Source organism: Podarcis tiliguerta (genome assembly GCF_965153285.1).
Source record: "Podarcis tiliguerta genome assembly, chromosome: 9".
Lineage (NCBI taxonomy): Eukaryota > Metazoa > Chordata > Lepidosauria > Squamata > Lacertidae > Podarcis > Podarcis tiliguerta.
This window is the reverse complement of record NC_139542.1, coordinates 18,251,271-18,275,788: the sequence shown is the minus strand read 5'-3', so window position 1 is coordinate 18,275,788 and position 24,518 is coordinate 18,251,271. Positions and strand designations below refer to the sequence as shown.

The window sequence follows — 24,518 nt, the reverse complement described above, 5'->3', positions numbered from 1 at the left end:
TTCTAAACCTATGGATGCATATACGTATACAGCCAATAAATTTTCACTTTTACTATTATAAGTTATAGAATTGTAACTAATTGTAGGCCACCCATATTTTGTTCCATCTTCTGCATGCAGCTCTGAAGGCTGAAAGAGATAGTTGTCCCAGTTTCTTCCTTTAGAGAAAAATCTGTGGATTATTTTTTTAAATAAAAACTTCCCAAGGGAAACATGAAAAGCTTGCAATCAATCCTAAAGAGACAACTGTACTAGAGCAGTTAAGTGGTTTTATTGTTATTTGTGAGTAAAGCTTATTGTGAGAATTCAACAGTGAGCTCATTACTATTGACACATATTGTTAACCACAACCTAAGGTGACTTTTTTTGCCACTGTTGACACCCTATGGGGATAAGACAGGAATGACTGCATTAGCTTTGCACAACAGTGTCACTTTCCCTTGTGAATGAGAAGGGTTGGCACCGATCTTTACATATGGACTTAACAAGTGCTATGCTATATTACATTTCTTGTGCATAGTTTTGGCCTCATTCCTGAAGGCTATTGTTTTCAAAGTGGGCTCATTTAACCTGTGAGTAATTGGGAAGTTTAGTCTTAAGGGTTGCTCATCTTCATCTCTTCCTCCTCTAGTCATAGCTTCAGTTACATAGAACAGATGGCAAACTAGCTGTTGTGTTGAGTCAGGACAAAAAGTCAACTGGTTTCTGGTTGCTAGACAATGGCTGCTTGTGCCCCCTCAAACATCTCCACTTGATCTACCATCTTTCAGTTGGTGGCTAAAGTGGTGGAGAATGACCAATTCTTGGACCAAGTTTATTGAGGAACGCATAGCTGATATTTCTTTCCGGAACCAATCTGAGTATCTGGAAATACAGCAGCGCTTGTGGTTTCTGGGCACTCCAGCAATGGAACTGCTTGGAAAGGTATTAAAGCATGGAAACGTATCCTGAATACAGATACAGAGAAATATTTACTAGGTGTTTTGGTTGGCAAACACTTGTTATCTACGCTATGGATGCTTTGCGCCTTCAGCATCTATTGCTGTTGTTTTGCTTCTGCAAAGTGCATAAAATTCAAGAAGGGCTAAAGATTGCATTACAAAAAAATATAAAGTTATCTGCTTAATCTACAAGGCTCAGAGTTCTTCATGTGGGTCCTCCCCCTTTTTTTGGTATAATAATGCAAAGCAGCAGCAAAAAGACCAAATAGTTGTTCTCTTCCATATTTAGGACAGAAGCTTCTCAATTGCTTCAATGAGGTTGGTAGAGGGGCTAAGCCTTCCTATGTCCAACAGGTGATTCTTTCCTGGAGAAAATAATACACCGGAATTTTCTGCCTGTCCATTTTCCAGCTCATCTTGCCCCTCAGAGAGGGTGGTCTCTGAGGTAGAAACGATAACTATTTGTGGGATGGTGGGGCTCATTAATGAGTTGAGGCTTCCATCTGTTTGCTGCTCTTGAACTTCCATGTCAGAAGTGTCTGCATTCTCTTCTGTGCTGCTACTATTCAAGCCAAATGGAAGAGATGATGTTCTCAAACAACTGGGCTTGAGCAGCAGTTCTGGGGCATTCTCTCCAAACGATCTCTCAAACGGGTCATGCAGACTGATGGAGGACACTGCAACCTATGGCAAAGAAAATGGGGATGGGGAGAGAATCAGTATTCCATACTCAGCCTTCTTCAGCAGTAATTACCGTATTTTTTGCTCTATAAGACTCAATTTTTCCCTCCTAAAAAGTAAGGGGAAATGTGTGTGCGTCTTATGGAGCGAATGCAGGCTGCACAGCTATCCTAGAAGCCAGAACAGCAATAGGGATTGCTGCTTTCACTGCACAGCGATCCCTCTTGCTGTTCTGGCTTCTGACATTCAGAATATTTTTTTTCCTTGTTTTCCTCCTCTAAAAACTAGGTGCATCTTGTGGTCTGGTGCGTCTTATAGAGCGAAAGATATGGGTACACAGTCCTTCAGAACAGTTGCTACACATTTTACATACCTGTCATATTCAGTTGGCCCATTCAGCCAACAGTGGCAACCCCTGCTTTTTGGCCTCTGGGAGTGTATGGGGCCAACAATGTTTGTGCAACTGAGTGCAATTGTGCAACATTCACTAACATCCTGGGATTTCCAGGCAGCTGTCTTCATTGCATTGTTTTCAGTTTAGAAATGCCACCCCAGACGTGAAATTTTATTGTGTATGTTTGCTTTAAAACTTTTGATTCCCCCCCCCGAGGGTTATGTTTATCCAAGCAATATAATAAATATTGTCAAATAAAATAAACAAATAGGAAGGATGGGAACATGAATACCAGCCTTTATCTTTCGCTCTATTTTTTTTAAAAAAAAAACAACCCAACTTTTGAAGCTGAACTGCACTAACTCTTTTGTCAAGGCTAAACTTTGGAGGACAGCAGAGCAATTTTCACCCAGGAATTTTGAAACTAAACATTCTTCCTGTGGTTCTTATCTGCTATGGGGGCCCCACTTGTTTTTCTTAAGTGGGAGTTGCCTATATGGAAAATATAGACATAAGAAGACAACGAATATAATTACTGTTAATCTACATTACACCTTTGTGGCAAAATGAAACAAGGAATGCAGAAGTGCTACCTGAATTGGATTCAGCGTGTGCAAGTTGCACACGGGCCATAATGTCATTGCCTGAAGTTTCCAACTGTGCAAAGGAACCTTTCAGAAAATGACACTGAACTGTGGCCAACAAGCCATCAGTTCCTTTCTTTGCATCAATGGATGATGCGTTCGGTACTCACCCTTTTCAGTTTCATGAAGGTGGAAGTTGCCAGAGTCTCCCACTGTCAGTGAGAAATAGGAATTTCTTTTTCATCTTCCCCCTCAAAGACAAGATTTCTTTTTTAAAAAGAAAGCAGGTCCCACCATTTTGTATCAATTCCCAAGATGGGATTTGAAGGAGATGGGAGGTAGAGCTAAATTTACTGGAAACTCAGTAAATGAACTACGGAGAATGGAAATGTTGGAGATCAAAGCTCAGAGAAGCAATATGATTATTGGACTCACCTATATATGAAGGAGCATCTGATTTGGCTTTTGGATAATATGCTTTGCCTTGTGCTTTTGGGCAACACAAGACAAAAGCATATTGAAATGGATTAGTAAACTACTTCTAATACAGTAACATATGGACATCACTGTAATGGGCTGGGTAGGAATAATCAGGGAAAACGGAGTCCAGGTTGTATGCATATGCTGAGGATCAGTCACTTTATTATTAAGGAGAATTAAAAAACGGTTGCAGTTTTAACCTTTTCTCCAGTCAGCACATTACAGCTCTGGGTCTTTAGGAGCAACCCAGTCTCTTCTTCTGCTCGTTTTGAGAAAGAGCGGCTTCGATGGGGTTGCTGTTTCTTATGGGCTGCCTCCACAGGCTCAAGCTCCATGTCACTCCAAGTCTAAAAAAGGAAACTGAGATGTTTATACACTAACAATCAATAGGCTGCAATTTTGCCTCTTGCCCACTTATATATATATATATATATATATATATATATATATATATATATATATAATTGCTCTTGCACTACACTGGGAACAAGGGTACATGAGGTGTTCAACTACTGAAATGTAGAATCATAGGCTTGCATCAAATGTAGTGCTAAGCAGCCACACCACCAGCAGAAAGATTTACACTTGTGCAGCAGGACTTCCCTTGCACTTGCCCTAAGCCTGTTGTGGGGCTTCTACAGCAGATTTGGCAAGGGCGTGGAAACATGCGTGAGCAGATGGGTCATTGTCCTGATCCAGCAGGCTTTTCTTACATTTTTAAGAATACTATCATATACTCATCCCACTCCAGCTCAATCTTTTATTCTGTAGACTAAGCACAATACGTTCCATCAACCTTTCCTCGTAGGATAGTGAGATTTCCCTATGAAATGTGTTTGCTGAAGTGAAGAAGAAGAGTTTGGATTTGATATCCCACTTTATCACCACCCTAAGGAGTCTCAAAGCGACTAACAATCTCCTTTCCCTTCCTCCCCCACAACAAACACTCTGTGAGGTGAGTGGGGCTGAGAGACTTCAAAGAAGTGTGACTGGCCCAAGGTCACCCAGCAGCTGCATGTGGAGGAGCGGGGAAGCGAACCTGGTTCACCAGATCACGAGTCCACCACTCTTAACCACTGCACCACACTGGGTCCTCAGGTCTTTCAGCAAGTACGGAGTTACATATATTGCATATTTCTAGTTCAAAAATCGAACCATCCACAGAGGATGTAAACAGTAAGATATAAATACGAACAGTAAAAAAAAGCAGACCGAGTAGCATGAGGAAGAACAGACCTCTCCCCACCTCCCATAAAACTAAAACCAGGATTACATACACACCATACATTTAAAGCATCCTCCAAAGAATCATGGGAACTGTAGTTTAAATGTTTGGGGTCTTCCTAAAATAGAAAAAGCTCAACAACTTTGCAGGTGTCAGGAATTTTACTTTTTGAAATATAGCAACCCTAAACATAACCATGCATGACTGCTGGTTAGTGCAGCAGGGGATTAAGGAACACAGAGTTGCATTGCTAGATAGGTCATGTGCCCTCTCCTCTGGAGAGGAAGTGAAGCTTCTTTACTCTTCCTTTTTCTCTCTTCCTCTCTGCATTATGTACCAACCAATGGAGGACATCTGTAAGCTTGCTCCCAAGCTTACAGCACCTGTTTAGAACTATATTCTGTATTGTCTACCCAAGAGTATTTTGCTTGTATTATCCTTGCTGCTGCATGGAACAATGCATGACTAAGACCTTGAATCTGTAAGTAAAGCATACTTAACAGTGTGTGGTCTGCACATTGCGAGAGGGGTAGGATAGAGGTCAGCTGCTATGTACAGCTGAATGGGGTAAAAAGGTTGAACAACCTATATTCATAATGCTATACTGCTGCTTAATTTTTGTAAGTTTAATCTCTGCTACTTGGGCTCTCTCCCTGCAGGAGAGAGTGCAAAGCCCCACATTTTGAATCTAGGCACCCAGCCATTTTCTTTTGTTGTTCGCCTACATATGTGGGCCCACAGGGATTAATATATTCATATTTCCTCCCACAGTAATATCTAGTAGTAGGGGTTCTACAGGTTTCAGGCAGGAGTCTTTCCTAGCTCTGCCTGGAGATGGCAGGTATTGAATGTAAGATCTTACCTATGCAAAACGTATGCCGTTAGACTGAAATACAACACAGATGCTTGACTCAAAAAACTTTAAAAACAGAGCTGCACCAGTAAGTCTGTTTATTGGTACCCTGTGAGCAAGGATTAGACAAGACTGAGACCTTAAAACATTATCCATTGTGATGAAAGGGAACATGTTTTACAAGGCCTGAGCACGGATAAGAAACATGGAGTAAGACACTTTTGTGTAACACTTTAAAATCTCGTTTGATGCTTGCTGATTGGAAAGAAAATTAAGTATAGGATGAAATAATAGAAAGAAATTCAATAAAGTAGTTAAGTGCATGACTGCTTTTTTATTCAAGCAGCCCATGTTATGGCTACCATAATTTTTTTGGCAAATTACTTTCACTGATTCTCATAACAAGGCAGGTCACTGCAGATAAATGCCCTAATTCTCTGTGTGATCCTTTATCCTCATGCACAGATGTCTTCCTGTCAGTCCTCTTTAAATTAAACAGAGCAACCTGAGTCCCGCAAGCAAAAGAATATATTAAAAGAACACACCCCTCTCTCTTAAAGAAAATGTAGAATATGCCCCTTGTTGGTAGCTATTCTGGAGCTATCACACATAGAACAAATGCTGAATAAGAGCAAAAAACCCTGGAAGCTACAATTCTATATACCATTTCTTGGGAAAGAGAAATTGCATTTAATTCGGTGGACTTGACTTGTGAGTAAAGATGCATAGAATTGGGCTTTAAGGTTGCATAGGACATCAGAATGGGATGCGGGTGGCTCTGTGGTCTAAACCACAGAGCCTAGGGCTTGCTGATCAGAAGGTTGGCGGTTTGAATCCCCGCGACGGGGTGAACTCCCGTTGCTCAGTCCCTGCTCCTGCCAACCTAGCAGTTTGAAAGCACGTCAAAGTGCAAGTAGATAAATGGGGGGGGGGGGAGGTAAATGGCGTTTCTGTCCGTGGCTCTGGTTCACCAGAAGCAGCTTAGTCATGCTGGCCACGTGACCCGGTAGCTGTACGCCGGCTCCCTCAGCCAATAAAGCGAGATGAGCGCCACAACCCCAGAGTCGTCCATGACTTGACCCAACAGTCAGGGGTCCCTTTAGGAAATCAGAACCTCCAGGATGTTGGTGCCTAGCTATATCTAAGATGGAGTCTAATGACTTCTAGACAAGCAACAAGTCCAATCAGCCCCATTGATGGATGGCCTTTGTTATGATCTCCCAGTGGCCTTTGGTACCATGACCATGGTATCCTCCTGGACTGACACAGTGGGAGGGGTTATCAGAGGCACTGTATTATTATGGTGGATCTGTTTGTATCTTAAGCGGTGCGTTCAGAGATTAACACTGTTTTTATGTACAATTGTTCTTTTTTAATGAATTAGCAAGATTCATTAAACTTATTCATTCAGTAATTTATTTTTACACACACACACACACACATATGTAAAAATAAATTATGGAAGCTACAGTCCAAGAGCATCTTGAGGGCCAATGGTTCTCCATGTCTGTTGTAAGAAATCATTTTAGAGCAGCAATTTCTACGGCAGGTTGGTCTATAATTTATGGTGAGAGAAGGGGCTCCAGTGACCTTGGCAAGTGATCATTCTGCCTTCGTGTTGCAATCATTCTCCTTAAGACGGACCTGGCTGATAAGTTATCACAATATGCCACAACTTTGATAGATTAGTTTTTTTGAAACAGAGAAATCATCTCACATCCCTACTATATCAGTATATATTGGTGCAGCTTTGTCTCAGTGGGTGTATTTAAATTCTAAGATTCAGGAACCTTTGATTTCTGCTGATCTGCATTGTAATCCTGAACTCATTTATTTACAGAGCCACTGAAACCAACCTAGTGCAGAACCACAGTCATAGTTCACAATCCTTAAAACTTTCTAAAGACCACTCATTTATAAACTATTCATAACTGCAATTATTTCTCAAAGTGTTTTTTTATACAACTTTTTTTTCTTGATGGATAATGGTCTGTTCATATTTTCTTTATGAAAACTATCAACTTTTTTTTTATACACATCTTTCTTAATGAACTTGCCTTGCAGTATTTTACCAGTAAGCCCATATACAGGTTTCCAGTATATGAATAACCGGGTAGCTTATAACCCCTTTTCCTCTTAAGATAATTTCTATTCCAAACCATGAACAATGTGAAGCTTCACTGCCAGAGTTCACTGACCAATCAATCTCTTGTAGTAATTCATTTTTAAAAACAAAATCTCCCTCATTTAGTTTGCTGTGGGAAAACTATAACAGAAGGATGCTTTTTGATGGTATATGCAAACAAAGGAGTCTCAAGGCTGCATGCAGCTTAAATCTGTGAAATAATAATAGTAATAATAATATTCATACCCCGCCCATCAGGCTGGGTCTCCCCAGCCACTCTGGGCAGCTCCGAACAGAATATATTAAAAAGCAACAAAACATCAAACGTTAAAAACTTCCCTAAACAGGTCTGCCTTCAGATGTCTTCTAAGAGTCAGGAAGTTGTTTATTTCCTTGACATCTGATGGGAGGATGTTCCACAGGGTGGGTGCCACCACTGAGAAGCCCCTCTGCCTGGTTTCCTGTAGCTTCACTTCTCGCAGTGAGGGAACCACCAGAAGGCCCTTGGCACTGGACCTCAGTGTCCGGGCAGAACGATGGAGGTGGAGAAGCTCCTTCAGGTATACTGGGCCGAGGCCGTTTAGGGCTTTAAAGGTCAGCACCAACACTTTGAATTGTGCTCAGAAACGTACTAGGAGCCAATGTCGGTCTTTCAGGACCGGTGTTATGTGGTCTCGGCGGCAACTCCCAGTCACCAGTCTAGCTGTTGCAAATTTCATAGTTTTTGGGAAACTCTCCCCGAAGAACCAATCCTGTTATATTAATATCTAATTAGCTGGCTTTTGTGGCCATCACCCCACCCCACTCTGTCAATCCATTTCCCCACAGATTGATTTTTTAATCAGACAAACTTTATCAGGCACACAAAGCAAAGTAAGTGTTTGTGTGAGTGTGTAGCCATGCTAACCTTTTTGCAAGGGGGCAGGGAGCAAGGAATCCAGTGGCTGCTTAAAGGATAAAATGAAGCACATGTCTGATTCTACCACTAATATCACAGAACCATAGAACTGTAGAGTTGGAAGGTACCCCAAGGATTCTCAATGAGGTTTGGAAGTGCTTAATGAATATGAGTTTTTCTATCATCACTCCTTCTAATAGTGAACTCGGGTTGGTGAGTGCCATCCAGTGGTTTAATCTGCCACCTTTATGTGAAGCAAAAGGATGAGACCTGGGAGACTGTCACCCACGCCAAACTTACAGTTTCTGCTGCAGAAATGGAAGAAACACAACTGCTCTTGTTCCTGGCAGCAAAAGAGTGACGGCTGGACATAGAAGCCCTGAATGACGACTCGTTCACAGAACTTGTTGAAAGATCACTTGGTGAGATCCGTATAAGGAATCTCAAGCAAGGGACAGCACTTCGAATAGTTCTCCTAAAAGACATAATAAAAAATAAAAAATAAAAATGCAGTGAATGAAAACAGAGTTTGGAGAATACTTCGAAAGAAACAACACACTGCACATTTCAGGAGACCCAGCTGTATGGTATAGAAAAGAGTTACCGTATTTTTCGCCCTATAGGATGCACTTTTTCCCCTCCAAAAATGAAGGGGAAATGTGTGTGCGTCCTATGGGGCGAATGCAGGCTTTCGCTGGAGCCTGGAGAGCGAGAGGCGTCGGTGCGCACCGACCTCTCTCGTTCTCCAGGCTGCAGGAAGCTATCCGCAAGACTTGGGAGCCCGGCGGGAGTGCCTCCCGGGCTCCCAAGGCTTGCGGGCAGCAGCCTGCAGCCCGAAGCATGGGGCATGCTGCGGAGCACGCCCCGTGCTTCGGGCAGATGTCCGCAAGCCTTGCGTGCCCTGAGGGACCTCCTGCCGGGCGCGCAAGGCTTGCGGGAGGCAGCCTGTTCTGGGGGCTGGGGTTGGGGGAAGCTCGGGCTTCCCCAGCCCCAGCCCCAGGGCTGGTGGGGGGAAAATAATATTTTTTTAATTCCCCCCTCCAAAAAAACTAGGTGCGTCCTATGAGCCAGTGCGCCCTATAGGACGAAAAACACGGTAAGTCTTGGTTCTCTTAACCCCATCTATATAAGAGCCAGTTCAAAGTCTATAGGCATCTCCAGAAGTCCTTTTTATTTTTTATTCATGATTATTTGTTCTTGTGGCAGTATTGCAGGTGGCTGGTATTGGGTGGGTGGGTGGGGGTGTTACATGCAATCCCCCTTTCAATGCTGAAGAAGGCTTGAAAATGTTTTGAGATGGACATACTGCTTCATTTCCAATCAGTCCTGGAATTTCTTGCAGAAACATTTTATAGCAGAAATGTTCCAGATGTTCCTTTTGCCTTGTTTTTGTTGTGCTACAATGCAAGAGTGCCCGGCCAGGCAGCAAAAATATGATAACACTAGGGATACATTGAAGAACAACTGATAAAGCAGTATGATGCATGGATGGTGGGCCACTATGAATCTACCACAAATGCGCTATTATTGCATCAAGGACATGTGGAAGAATGCATCCACAAAACAGCAGTGGGAGCAAGCTGCCAATCTGGAGAGGCCCAACATCTACAAGGTGGAAGAAAGCATAAGAATATGCTGAAACAGACTGGGACTCTAGGAAGCATATTGTTCTAACTTGTATTGTTTCTTGTTTATTGAGAATCAGTAAAATAAAAGTACAACAACAAACTTCAGTGTGGTTGTGACTCCTTGGTGGGTGTTGTAACTGGACACGAGAAGAGGTTAATTTCATTCATGAGAATAAATCACCCCATTGATGAGCTAATCACAGGTGCATGGTCAGTAGAGCCAGTTGCCATGGCAACGGCCTAATGCCTTGACTATATCTGTGATCAATGTATGTTAGCTCAGTAGTGAGTGGGTAAGTCTGTCTTGAGTCTTTTACTTGTCCAGTGTTACATATTGAATTGTTAAGAGTTATTTAGAGCAACAGATATATTTTGTACTTGTATATATCTGCATTTGCAAAAGCCTACAAGCTGGAACTTATTTGTCTATATCTGCATCCAGAACTGTTTTACTGAGCCTTATCTTCTGCAACATTAAACTATCTGAACCTTACTTGGCTTCCATGTGGTGACTGGTGCTGGGAGCAACTTCCACTGCATGGCTATCTCACCTAAGATCACCAACAGGTATGTTGTTTCCTTCACATACCCCACTGTTCATGAACAAAAGGCAGGCATGTATTTAATTTTTGCAAGGCATCGTAAGCTGGTGGTTATCTATTCCACTCATCCAAAACCTAGGAAATGAGGAGGCTGCAATATGCTGAGTTCAGACCATTGGTCCCAGGGCCAGTCCACCCATGAGGTAGGGTGAAGCAACCACCTCTGGCAGTGGAAGCCCCTAAGGGCACCCGCCATCTGCCCCACCACCTATTTCCCATGAGATTCACCTGGAAATCAGTGCTGCTGCTGGAAACTGCAGCCACTGCCACTTTGCAGAGTGGTTGGCAAGGCAGGGTGAAACAGGACATGGCACCCCTGATTAGACCATCTAGCTCATTACTGGCTAGTCTGACTGGCTGTGCCTCTCTAAGATTTTCATGCAGAGGATGTTCCCAGCTCTACCTGTAAAGATAAAGGGACCCCTAACCATTAGGTCCAGTCGTGACCGACTCTGGGGTTGCGGCGCTCATCTCGCTTTATTGGCCAAGGGAGCTGGCGTACAGCTTCCGGGTCATGTGGCCAGCATGACTAAGCCGCTTCTGGTGAACCAGAGGAGCGCACGGAAACGCCGTTTACCTTCCTGCCGGAGTCGTACCTATTTATCTACTTGCACTTTGACGTGCTTTCGAACTGCTAGGTTGGTAGGAGCAGGGACCGAGCAACGGGAGCTCACCCCGTCGCGGGGATTTGAACCGCCGACCTTCTGATCGGCAAGTCCTAGGCTCTGTGGTTTAACCCACAGTGCCACCCGCGTCCCTAGCTCTACCTGTAGGCTGAGCCAAAGATCTTATGAATGCAGAGCAAATGCTCTGCTACTGAGCTACACTTCATCTGCAAACACAAAACAAACAAAGCTTCTGCTCACAGCTTTGTTACCTTAACACATCAGGTGTATGAATAAGCAAGTGTGGCTATCCCATTGTGTACAGTTTGGTCCTAATACACCCCTTTTTCCCAGGACTGCAACCTCACTATTTCTTACTTTGCATGTTTTTAAAAATTAAGTTCATCTAAAGCAGTCACTTCCTTGGGAATTACAGAAACGGAATGAACTTGTACGTGAACTTTTTATCAATGACATTTCCTGTGCTTCCTTTTCACGTATTATTTATTGACTTCATTTTAATCTCAAGCTTTCCTTCAAGCAGCCCTGGGGCAGCATACATGCTTAGCATTCCCTTTCATGATCTTGTGAGGTAGAGGACAGGGCTGAGAGAGGACGTTTGGTCATGCAGTGGCCTTCCTAGGGAACTCAGCTTCCCTTTGTCATAGTTTGGTGCTCTAACCGCTACACCATTCTACAGTGAAGGCAACAATGGTGTGTAAGCTACTAAAGAGTAATTGATAGCTGGCTGTGCATGGAACGGAGTGTGTCTTTAGTTCTTTGTGGGGTGGGTTTTCATTCCAACGAAGTCAAGTGACAAATTAACCTCTTCCCACCATTTGGGAACAAGCCCCCAGACAACAGTATTTACATATTTTCCATTAATCAGAACTAGCAGAAGAATGGCGTATGCAAATACATATCAGAGTAAAAATTACTTGCAAATAAATGAGTCTATGTAACTAGCCTCTCTCCCCTCCACACCTGTTCTGAGCTCAGTGCCTGTGCTTCAGAGTTAATTCACACAGTGCTATCGTGTGTATGTTCCATAAACAAGTTATTCTTCCATTTGCATAAGCAGAGCTTAGAATCACAGAATTGTAGAGTTGGAAGGGACCACAAGGATTATCTAGTCCAACCCCTGTGCAATGCAGGAATATTGTTGTCCGACATGGGGCTCAACCCCACAACTTTAGGATTAAGAGTCTCATGATCTGCCAACTGAGATTGTCACTTGTATTGTGCAACCCCCTCTAGCTCAAGATATAAAATAACTCTTCTGTGAGTGAAAGGAGACCTTTAAATACATCCCAATATTTATTTTTAAGGGGCTTTGCAGTAACTATAGTTACATGCCCTGATTCTTTGGGAGATGGAATAGAGTAAAAATATTAGAGCGCCTCTGGTCTATCACTATTTTGCAGAAGGAATTCAAGTACACACCAGAACTTTAGGTTTGCATAATTAAAGAGGGTTAAAGTGCAATACAAACCCCCTTTTAAAAAGAACAAGACTTTTGAGGTTTGTAATGTGATGGCGAAATGCTTCAAAAAGTGTGGGATAAACAAATGACCAAGGGGAAGACATGAAAACAACCTGCAAGCAAACCATGATGAGTGCAGAATGATCATTGTCTCATAATAGCTCCACAAACACATCAGAACAAATGCTCAATGGAAGACAAGATATGATATAATCTAAACTCCACATAAGTTTTGCGGAAACAAATCAGGATGAATAAGGGATACATAGGTTGTTTAGAGAAGCCCAAAGGCTGAACTTCTGCAACTGATTGTTTGCTTAATCACCCCAGGAATCTGTGGGACATCAGTAGTAATAAAACTAGGATGCATCAGTCAGTACGTATAGAAACAGCCGAACATTTTAGGAAATATCAAGCTCTCGCAATTCAAATTTAATATTTCAATTAATCCTGCATCCATCCAGCTGGCCTAAGAGGAATATAGGATGGCAACGTAAATAATTGATACATCTGAAGGCAGCCCTATTTAGGGAAGTTTTTAATGTGTGACATTTTAATGTATTTTTAATCTTTGTTGGAAGCTGCCCAGACTGGCTGGGGAAACCCTGCCAGATGGGCGGGGTACAAATAATAAATTGTTGTTGTTGTTGTTACTGTTGCTGTTGTTATACCCAAATTTAAGAAACTTTACATTCTGAAATCCATGAATGCTTTGATAAACAAACAAAAAGTTATGAAGAAATTCACCCAAACAAGTGATGAAAAGAATGGCCTTTATGTGTCACAGAATGCTGTTAGTATACTACAAACTTTTTATATCCATTGAAAGATTAAGTGGTTACCTTTGCTGCCGAGGCTAAAATCACACAGATGATTTATGCTGCCACCTTGTGGCAGAATCATGTATCTATTGTTTAAAACTTTTACGCGGCATTTCCTTTTAGTAAAACAGAAGTAAAACAAAGTCATTTATCTATTGGCCATGATTCAAAAGAGTTATGTGTCCTTGAATCTAATAACTCTGGAGATGGTGCAATGACACTGTGTTTATTTGTGACAGTATCAGAATCTCTCTCTTTCTTCCCTTCTTTCTTTTCTCTTCTCTCTCTCTCTCACACACACATACAAACCATTTATGAACATAAGAAGAGCCTACTGGATCAGATCAATAGCCCATCTAGTCCATCATCCTGTTATTACACAGTGGGCAACCACTCCATGCCTGCAAGCAACACCTCAGCACAACAGCACTCTTCCCACCTGCAATTTTCCCGATGGGAAACTTGCTCATGCAACCAAGCCACATGGCTTCAGCTCAGCCAGATGATGGGCGGGAGAGCTGGAGCCTGCTTTCCTTTGCCAATGAACAATTCGGAGCACACTTTAAGGCAGGGGTCAACAAACTTTTTCAGCAGGGGGCCGGTCCACTGTCCCTCAGACCTTGGGGGGGGGGTGCGGACTATATTTTGAAAATAAATAATGAACGAATTCCTATGTCCCACAAATAACCCAGAGATGCATTTTAAATAAAAGGACACTTTCTACTCATGTAAAAACACACTGATTCCCAGGCCGGATTTAGAAGGCGATTGGGCCGCATCTGGCCCCCAGGCCTTAGTTTGCTTATCCATCCTTTAAGGCTTCTGATTGTGCACTGGCAGCTGTATCTCTGTCAGGTGTGGTTTGAGGAAAATGCCCTTCAAGGCCAAATTTGAATCCCTGGAAAACCAAGTTTGCCTGCAAGCCATATGTTCCCCCCTCTCGACTTAAAGCGATAAAAAAATAATCAAAAATCTGCACACCAAGGCAAACCAATTCTATATACAGATTAAACAAACATGCATACTGTATATTTGCTTGTCGTGCACAATTAATGTTGCTTCTGTTAGTCATGGCAAAGAGTTAAGAATAATGGAGGCCCCTCTAGTTTCTGCTCTTGTACTTGCTTTTCCCTAAATGGGAGAAAAATGCATTGCAGTATTTGGGCTAATAAAGATTCTGTGTTGAAAAATCTCCCAGCAACTGGGAAAATAGGAACACATCCCGGGGGGGGGGGGAGTTTAAAAGGGAGATACCTGAACTGTAAAGTACTTTAACAGAATCCATTAATTTCTGAATATAGAAGCAATTTCAAGCTCAGCAGAAAACTCAGTTTGACTGTGTTTCGACGCTACAAATTACTTGTCTTTAATTGTTAACCAGACTTGGTTGCTGAACTGAAAAAGGAGTGATAGCAAACTGGAGTAAAAGATTTCAAATCATATTCATATGCTCCTTACAAAAGCATTCAGAGCCTTAGAACCTAATACAGTGGTACCTTGGTTCTCAAACTTAATCCGTTCCGGAGGTCCCTTCCAAAACCAAGGTGTGCTTTCCCACAGAAAGTAATGCAAAATGGATTAATCTGTTCCAGACTTTTAAAAAACACACCTAAAACAGTGATTTAACATGAATTTTACTATCTAATGAGACTATTGACCCATAAAATGAAAGCAATAAACAATGTACTACAGTCAATCAATCAATAGGTGAACTGAGTTCCACACAGTCACAAACAAAAACGCAAAATAAATAGCAAAAACAGACAGACCTCAGCATAACACTCAAAACAGAAGTGTGGCACTCAAATTGGAAGCATAACACTCAAATCGGAGCATGTTCGACTTCCGAAAATGTTTGCAAACTGCCACACTTACTTTCGGGTTTGCAGTGTTTGGGTTCCAAGTTGTTTGAGTACCAAGGTACCACTGTATAAACCTAATGGTACAAAGTGCTGCTCCCTGCCCCAATTTATCTTGGACCATACCATAGGGAAGCAGAGAAGGCTGATGGGTGTCAAGGCTTCTAGGCTTTCTGATTATATCACTGGTATGCACCAGGCCATCGTGCAGCCCTGTACTAGGGAGGAGTGAAGTGTACAATCTTAGTGAAGTATCTTAATGAAGAGCTCTAGCTCAGTGGTAGATCATATGCCTGGCATGCAGATGGTTCAGGTCTCCACATTTCCAGGTAGGATTGGAAGAGCCTCTTGCCTGAAGTGCAGGAGAGCTGCTGCTGACCAATATAGACAAAATTGAACCAGATCATGGGTAGGCAAACTAAGGCCCAGGGGCCGGATGCGGCCCAATTGCCTTCTAAATCCGGCCCATGGACAGTCCGGGAATCAGCATGTTTTTACATGAGTAGAATGTGTCCTTTTTATTTAAAATGCATCTCTGGGTTATTTGTGGGGCCTGCCTGGTGTTTTTACATGAGTAGAATGTGTGCTTTTATTTAAAATGCATCTCTATGTTATTTGTGGGACATACAGTAGGAATTTGTTCATTCCCCCCCCAAAAAATATAGTCCGGCCCCCCACAAGGTCTGAGGGACAGTGGACTGGCCCCCTGCTGAAAGAGTTTGCTGATCAGTGAACTAGATGGACCAATGGCCTGGCTAGAAGCTTACTAGGTTTCTATACTTAGGAATTTGCTTGGTCTTGCAAGATCTGTGACACACTCTTCACCAAATACCCAGCATGGAACTCTATTCTGCAGAATGAGTGCCCATGAGTGTACACACATCCAAATGGAAGGAAACACTCACAGTGCAGTGATTCAAGTAAAACGTTCTCTTTACCATCCAACGGTGAATTCATTCAAAACAATACATATCTCTGTATAAAATATTATCATATGGATGCATTCACACTACCTGTATCTTGGGTGAATTATTGCATAGATTATGGGATTGTAGATTGCAGAAGCTTTGGCAATAACAGCTGGCACAGATTTAGAATATGGGTTTAAGGTCTTGGCGTAGCTAGAAACAAGAAAAAAAACCCACAGCATTAAAATACAAGGTAATAACTAAAAGGACCAACGCAATCAATGAAGCACAAAATTATTTGAAAATTTCCTGACTGATGTGAGGTTGAAATGCTGTAGGGTGGAGGACCACATTTAATATTTTTTTCTGGTATTAAACATCAGGATTTCTGCGAAAAGAGCAATTACTCCAGATGTATGAAAACATGCTCAATATCAAGTGCACTCTAGGTGTCTTGTTTTATTCTTCACTGCATATCACATTATAGGTTCCAAACAAAAGACGAGAGGCATTTTGCAATTGCTTGCAGCATTCTGTTTTTGAATCAGAATGTGTGGGTTATTACATGCACAAGCAATTATCTACGAATCTGCAAAAGTGAGGGTGGACATTTTTATAGGAAAACAGGTAGAAAATCAGATACTTTAATGTGAAGTAGAATGGCTCATCACACTCCATTTTCTCTGCAGGAATATTCCGGGGGGGGGGGGTAATTCACCTCTAACTAGGTGTTTACTCTAGCTTCTGTATACAGTTTTGCACCCCACTTATGCAGGGGTTACGTTCCAGGCTCTTATACAATAAGCAAATATCGCTTAATTGGGGAGCAGCCTCGAAACACCCTTTAAAAGCCCTCTCTGATGCTCTCTCTCCAATCCGGACCAAAAACACTGTATCCAAAAATATTGACAACTAGAATTGAAGCTCTGGGGCTGGCTGGAGAACACATGGAGAAGCGGCTGCTGCTGCGCTATTGTGAGCATCAGCTGTTAGGCAGGGAGGCTGAGCAGCCTAAACAAAACCCTGCTGCACCTCTGGTCTCTTTGGGGCTTCCTCTGCTGTCACCGACATCCTCTTTGGGCTCCAGAGAGGGTTTCCTCGTGAGCAATGAGGACTCTCCAGGTCTCTCCCACCATTCCCAGGTTTGAATCGAATTATTCATTTACTTCCTGGCACCATGCGTGTATGCGGTCACACGTGAGTCTATTGCGCCTAAGTGGGGGGGGGGCACTTGTAAAGATGTTTAGCCTTGTAGATGGTCGCATTTATTACAATTATGTCTCATTCACAAAGCATACCAGGGAGAGAAAAGTTCTTACATTCCTCAAGGAAACTGAAGTTTCAGGATGGATTGTTTACACACACACCCATAATCCTTATCCCCCCTTGACTGAAACTGCTTCATTGGTGGCTTGCTACTTACCCTGCCCACGCAATCAGAGTGACACAAGCATATGGGGACCAGGACAGAACAAACACCACAATAGCCACAAAGGCAATTTTTGCTAACTTCCATTCACTCTTCACTGACTGCGAAACATTCGACTTCCGGTTATAGGTTGATCCTAACTTCTGAACGTTCCTATGAAAGAAACAGCAGGAGGTATTTTAAGGAAAAAACACTTCATTCAGCGTATGAAAGGCATTACTAGCAGTAAATGCAATGGTGCATAGCTTCTCTTAGAACAGCACTTCAGAAAAAGAGGCAGAGAATGTGTATGTGTGTTCTCCTAAGTATATTTAGTTTCCTTCGCCAACCTGATATACTGGTCTCATGAACTTTTGTGAGATAGCTTACATTGGTAGCAGCTTTGAGGTGGATGAGAGCAGGACAGGAAGTACAGCTAATTGCTCCTTCCGTTCCCTACATTCTTCGTAAGGTTTGTAAAGTGGCTCTTACACAAGGTGAGATTTGCATCAAAAACATGCACACCTCAAAATGAAGATGGCTGAGGAACTTTGGAGTACTGTGGTACCTCTGGTTATGTACTTAATTTGTTCCGGAGGTCTGTTCTTAACCTGAAACTGTTCTTAACCTGAAGCACCACTTTAGCTAATGGATTGTCCCTCTGCTGCCGTGCCGCCACCGCTGCGCGATTTCTGTTCTCATCCTGAAGCAAAGTGCTTAACCCAAGGTACTATTTCTGGGTTAGTGGAGTCTGTAACATGAAGCGTATGTAACCTGAAGCATCTGTAACCCAAGGTACCACTGTATTGCAAAAGATGCAAGCAGAACAAGGAATTGTTGTATACATACAGTGGTACCTCGGGTTACAGATGCTTCAGGTTATAGATGCTTCAGGTTACAGACTCCATTAACCCAGAAATAGTACCTCAGGTTAAGAACTGTGCTTCAGGATGAGAACAGAAATCGTGTGGTGGTGGCGTGGCAGCAGCGGGAGACCCCATTAACTAAAGTGGTGCTTCAGGTTAAGGACAGTTTCAGGTTAAGAACAGACCTCCGGAACGAATTAAGTTCCTAACCCGAGGTACCACTGTACAAGGATTATTTGCACTATTCCAGCCTAGTTCTATGAAGCTGGGATTCTTCCATATTTACAGAAAATGGTTCAATGAAAAGTATTACCTAAGTTCCTTTGTATCCACATTCTCTTAGACCGATACAATAAATATACCCAACCAATAAGTCCAAACACCTTTAAAAAGACTGCCCAATTAAGGGCAGACTTCTAACCTCTGGTAGGCCGCAGCAGGTTTCAGTGGAGTGGCAGAGCCACCACAGCATCCAGGACCCCCCCCCCCCACTGCTCATGCCAACCAAGGTAGAAGGTGGTGGAGAGGAAGGGAAAGTGTGCATGTTTCCTGCACCCAAACAAGCCTGGATTGGGCCCCTCACCACAGTTTGCTGGTAGCTAGACCAGTTTAGGGTTCAGCAGCTCTTTGGCTGACTCAAGTCCACCCACTTCCTGACTATCGCGGACAAGGGCTCTGCTGACAGTAGCTTCTGCCCATCTGTGTTTTGGGCAGTCAGCAGAGGGATGTCTGCTGTACAGTCTCCCTGCTGGTAGAGCCAGGCACAGCCAGGCAGAGGGGACACCTCCAGAAGTCTCATCCATACTCCTCCATTCCAGCAGATCAGGAATTTGGATTGCTCTGCCCAAGTCAAAAGTCACCAGGGACAGAAAGGAAAGTAATTCCCATAAAAATAGATATTTCCTGACACTTGCCATTGATCCTCCTCTTCCTTAACAAAGTCTTGAAGCCATAAGCAGCAAGTTAACTGTGATTAAAAAGAAGAAACAACCTACAAAATAATTATCTATTTATATGAATATTTTTCAGTGCTCTGCTTACCTGCCAGTACTTCTAATGGCCAGAAACATGAATAGATAGCAGTGGAAGATTATTATCAGAGGGATAAAGAACACAAAGCAACATAACATCATGGTATAACTTCTGTTTGCTGGAGAATAGGATACGTAGTCCCATGTACAAGATATCATCAAACCTTCAGGTATATAGGAACCTGAGAATAAACATGATTATTAGTACAATGCATAAATAAGAACAGATGCAGGAGCTTGACAATTAAGAAAAAGCAGCACTACTTCATAGGAGACTGTTATAGTCTGCTGCAGTAAACATAACAAATAATTTTGTGACACTATTAACTTGTTGTGTCATAAGCTTCCAGGGGCCACAATAGCATAATAGCACAATGGCATAACTTAGTTGCTATGCATAGTTACTCGGAAATAGTTCAGTGGCAGTTGCTTGTAAGAAAGCATGTCTTGGGCTCAATTCTCATTGGCTGTGCCATTTCATGCTGCACATTGGCTTTCACTTTTAATCTAACTGCTGCTTTTAAATTTATTATTTGTTGTGTGTTGTTCTGATCTTTCATTTGTGAGCTGCCTGGGGAGAAGCGGTTCTTAAAAGATAAAATACAGTGGTACCTAGGGTTACATACACTTCAGGTTACAGGCTCTGCTAACCCAGAAATAGTACCTCGGGTTAAGAACTTTGCTTCAGGATGAGAACAGAAATCGTGCTCCAGTGGCACAGCAGCAACGGGAGGCTCCATTAGCTAAAGTGGTGCTTCAGGTTAAGAACAGTTTCAGGTTAAGAACGGACCTCCGGAATGAATTAAGTTCTTAACCCGAGGTACCACTGTAATCTAAATCAGGGGCAGCTAATATGGTGCCCTCCAGAAGTGGTGGACTCCCAAACTCCCACCAGCATGCATAATGATCAGGGAGGATGGGCAATGCATTCAAGCAACATCTGGAGGCCACTGTGTCTACTGCCCCCGATTTGAATAAAATCAATAACGTGCATCAAATTATGCACATATCTACTAGGCAGTTAGCCCCTTTGAGTTCAGTTGGATTTACTCTAAGGTAAGTGACACACAGGATGATAGTCTAAGGCCACAATCCTACCCATAACTGGGAGTAAATATCATTGATCTCAATGGGGCTTACTTCTGAATAGACATGTACAATCAATGTGCATGAATTTGCACCTGCTAGTCATGCAAACACTTGTCTGAAGTTCGATGGTACATCCCCCTCTAAAGTTTTCAGTCTCAGGGAGAAGTATGTTTGGTTTCTTGCTGAAGAGTTCAAGTCTGTCCTAGAAAACGGAGTTATGATTCTGCTGCCTAAAAATGGCTTGCATTCAGTCACCCAACTGGGCCTTATTAAGATCAGTTCTTATTACGAACAAATGTATTATGCACAAGTAATCAGAAAACTGCCAATCTTCCATGAGCAACCTTTTAAAATCTTCACATGGTCACGCTGAATGCTTCCTGGGAGGCAAGAAACCCTCTGAAAATGATGCTGGCATATAGAGATAGGGTCAGCTCCTTTTTCATAGACAAATTTGATAGCATTTATTAATAAGGCTGCTCTGCATGTCCTAGTGGTTAATGCCATTTTCATTATGGGCCTTTCAAGGCTTTTCTAGCAGGAGCTTTTGTTCTAAATTAAATCATAAATCACTGATTCGACAACCCTGAACTTTCAAAAAGTTATGCTGGAAATCTATCTTTCCATATCTATACGGGATGTTAATGTGCATAATAACTGGCCATTGTGCTTCTTATAATGATATTACAATGATATAAATATCTTTAGTTTCCAAATATTTGTAATATTTATGGTATTATCTGTCATATATTTACATTTACAGGTGTTACATTTCTCACTACTCCAGAGTGGCTTACAAGTAAAAAAATATAAATCAGATTAAAAACACTCTTAACAATGCAACAAAATAGACATAGCAGGGACTATAGCTGTCAACCTTCCCTTTTTTTGCAGGAAATTCCCTTATTCCAGAGCCGTTTCCTGGTGCTGTCCTGGATTGTTAGATACCCCGTAGACTGTCCCTGGGACAGGTGAGGCTGCTGATCCCTTATTTTCAAGGCTGCTGATCCCTTACTTTCAAATCTGAAAGTTGATAGCTATGGCAGGGACACACAGCAGAGCTCAAGAACAAAATCCCTCAGGCTTCTTCAGCTGTTAGGGTTTCTCTCCATATACAACCAGTGGCAGCTGGTGAGGTGGGGGCAGAAGGAAGCTGAAAGCTTCCACAGAGAAGTGGCAGCTTTGGGTTGTGTGCAACTCTGCCATTCAACCTGTGCAACATCTGTCTGCTTGTGCAATGCAATTTCATTGTCTTCCCCAGCAGCCTCCTGTGAACCCTCAAAATCTGCTCCAGGGGGTTGGGGGACCCTCTGAATAAGATTTTGGGGGCATACAAGCAGAAAGTCCCATTGAACAAGCAGACTGCTGCTCATTCAGTACTGGATACAACCCTGAGGAAGGGCATCACTTCCTCACTGGCATGTGCCATCTATGAAGGTAGCGGTGGGCGGAACAGCACCATTCTGCTGCTCCAGTCTTCATGAGAGGCACTCCATCCCTCTTACTTATCCCACACCTGACTGCACAGAGCCCACTGCAGTTAAACACTAACAACGGCGGGGAGAGGCGGGGAGAAGACTCAACCAGAGTTTCTGGCAGCCCTCAACCAGAGTTTCTGGCAACACTGATGGCTATGCTACTAGATATATGCTGTCAGACTTATTAACTGTGGGACACCTGTGGGATTATCTCAGTGCAAGTATCATAGAACTGTAGAGATGGAAAGGATCTTAAGGGCCATCTTACCTGCCTGTCAAAGCAGCTTATCTAAATATGACAATTTAATAGATACAGGTGAAAGAAAAGGAAGAAGAACCACAGGTTCACAGGAAATGTGTTTCAAAATGTGTTTCAATTACAGCCTGAATACTTCACAGAGCGGCAAGACTGCCCATGAAAAATAACTTGACACGTTGAGATTTCTTTCCCTTAATTTTTTTTCTGCAGGTAGTGCCTTCCTGCTCCTTCCTGCTCCTTCCTTCCTTCCTTCCTTCCTTCCTTCCTTCCTTCCTTCCCATTTTCTATTTCACATATACAGGCAAAATAAAAACAAACATAAAATCCCCTTTGATTTCCCTCCGCACCCCGTTGTGGATCTTAATATAACGATTTCCCCCTCTGCATCTCTTTCATAACTCTATTCCTGTAAAGCCTTTATCATTCCATAGTTCAAATTTTTACTACAAGTTTTATGTCAACCCTACCAATGTGTGTCATTGTTTACAATAGTTTTTTCAAACAGATTGTAAGGCTTCCCCCATTCTTTATTAAAGTCCTCCTCTCCCTGCTCTTCTTTCAAATAGCTACATGAAGAGATGCAGAGTAAGTCAGATTGCACTTAAGGATTCTGTTGATGCAGCAGCTCTCTTAATGAGGAACCTGAGGAACACCTACCGGTTCTGCTAGCTAGGACAAGTGTTGATATAAACCTGTTCATCTACTTTCACCAGCTGATTCACTTTGAAAATAAGGACTCCACCACTATAAAAGAACCAGATTTCTCATTGGCAATAATGGCCTAGAAATGCTAACTGTCACCCCATTTGCTAATGTCACTTAGCCGTCCCACACATATTTAAGAAAGCAAAGACAATGCACACAAGACAGTATGTACATTAAGAAAAGAGTAAGTAACATACTCCACCCAAAGAGAGGACATACGCTCCATCCCAGTGAGTAGAGCCAGACAAAGGCAATGATGATGCACGAGCGTTTCTTTGAAGATCTTTTTATAGACTGCAGAGGCTTAGTAATCACACAGTAGCGATCAACTGAAATAGCTAATAAAGTCATCATTGAAGTTATTCCAAAGAGTGCCCCACAAAAAGCATAAAAGTTACAACCTAAAACAGAAAGAAGAGAGTGCAAGGTTTTCATTTCTGAAATGCAGGGAGGGAGATGGTACAAAACAATTGTGCATATCTTTTCACAGACTGACATGGTTGCTTATATATTATGATGGTAGTGGAGTGGGGACACTGTACTGCCTGGTCCACCTTTCACAGGCGGTTTCATTAAAAAGAAGCAGAAGGGAGGAGAAACTGACTTTAGTGACAAAAAGACAGATATGCTCAGTAACTCTTAAAACAGGGTCAGTTTGTCTATAGTAGCAAATATATTTCAACAACCTTCTCATGCCACAAAGACAATTTCCATGAAATAAGGAGAGGTTCATGTGCAAAACAGCATTGGAAAAGTACCTATGTCTCCGAGTATCCATTCTGTGTGCATGCTGTTGAGAAAGCAGATTGGAGCTTGAGTTGCAGACATCAGAAAATCACTTGCCGCTAAATTCATTATGAAATAGTTTGCCGGTGTCCTCAGCCGCTTGTTGCTTAATAAGCATCATCATGGGGCCCCCAAAAAGGTGAAAGAAAGCAAAACAGTGAGTTTATCTTTAATTATAATTCAGTTTATAATATAAAATAAACCACATTTATTTAGTTTTGCGAAATAAACTCTGTCACCATACTCAAGACTCATTGGATGGGTCCCTTACAGCACTTCAACCTCCCTACACTCACAAATGTCAAGAACTCCAAAATTAGATAGGACCTCTTCAACAACTACCCAGCCAGGGTTGTTGAGCTAACCATACCAGGGAGCTTATCAGCCTAAAAAAGGTTCAGCTGGATTTTCCTCTCCACATGGACAATATTTTCCTACAGTTACCGTATTTTTTGCTCTATAAGACACACCAGAGCACAAGACGCACCTAGTTTTTGGAGGAGGAAAACAAGAAAAAAAATATTCTGAATCTCAGAAGCCAGAACAGCAAGAGGGATCGCTACGCAGTGAAAGCAGCAATCCCTCTTGCTGTTCTGGCTTCTGGGATAGCTGCGCAGCCTACATTCGCTCCATAAGACGCACAAACATTTCCCCTTACTTTTAAGGAGGGAAAAATTGAGTCTTATAGAGCAAAAAATACGGTACCTTATTAGAAGAGAGCTTAATCCACTTGGAGCTATCCAAGGTCCTACTTTGGTTTCAACTTGATCATTGTTTGAAGTGAGCTTCTGACTCACTTGACTTTGCCT

At 42.4% G+C, this 24,518-nt stretch overlaps 1 protein-coding gene across 2 annotated transcripts in view; it reads right to left on the bottom strand.

The window, feature by feature from the left end:
• Positions 1-252: 252 nt before the first annotated feature.
• The window catches only part of LOC310657577 (melanopsin), a 46,547-nt gene continuing 22,281 nt past the window's right edge, over positions 253-24,518 (bottom strand). Inside the window, exons 3-10 of one of the 2 annotated variants that reach the window (XM_083398461.1) lie at positions 23,682-23,815; positions 23,121-23,324; positions 19,403-19,574; positions 17,511-17,669; positions 16,193-16,300; positions 8,482-8,656; positions 3,281-3,427; positions 253-1,625 (exon numbers count right to left, since the gene is read on the bottom strand). In XM_083398461.1, coding sequence (XP_083254587.1) covers positions 1,227-1,625; positions 3,281-3,427; positions 8,482-8,656; positions 16,193-16,300; positions 17,511-17,669; positions 19,403-19,574; positions 23,121-23,324; positions 23,682-23,815 — 1,498 coding nt within the window. In that variant the 3' untranslated portion in view covers positions 253-1,226. The remainder of the gene's footprint in view (positions 1,626-3,280; positions 3,428-8,481; positions 8,657-16,192; positions 16,301-17,510; positions 17,670-19,402; positions 19,575-23,120; positions 23,325-23,681; positions 23,816-24,518) is intronic. The other variant, XM_083398462.1, reaches the window with a different exon arrangement.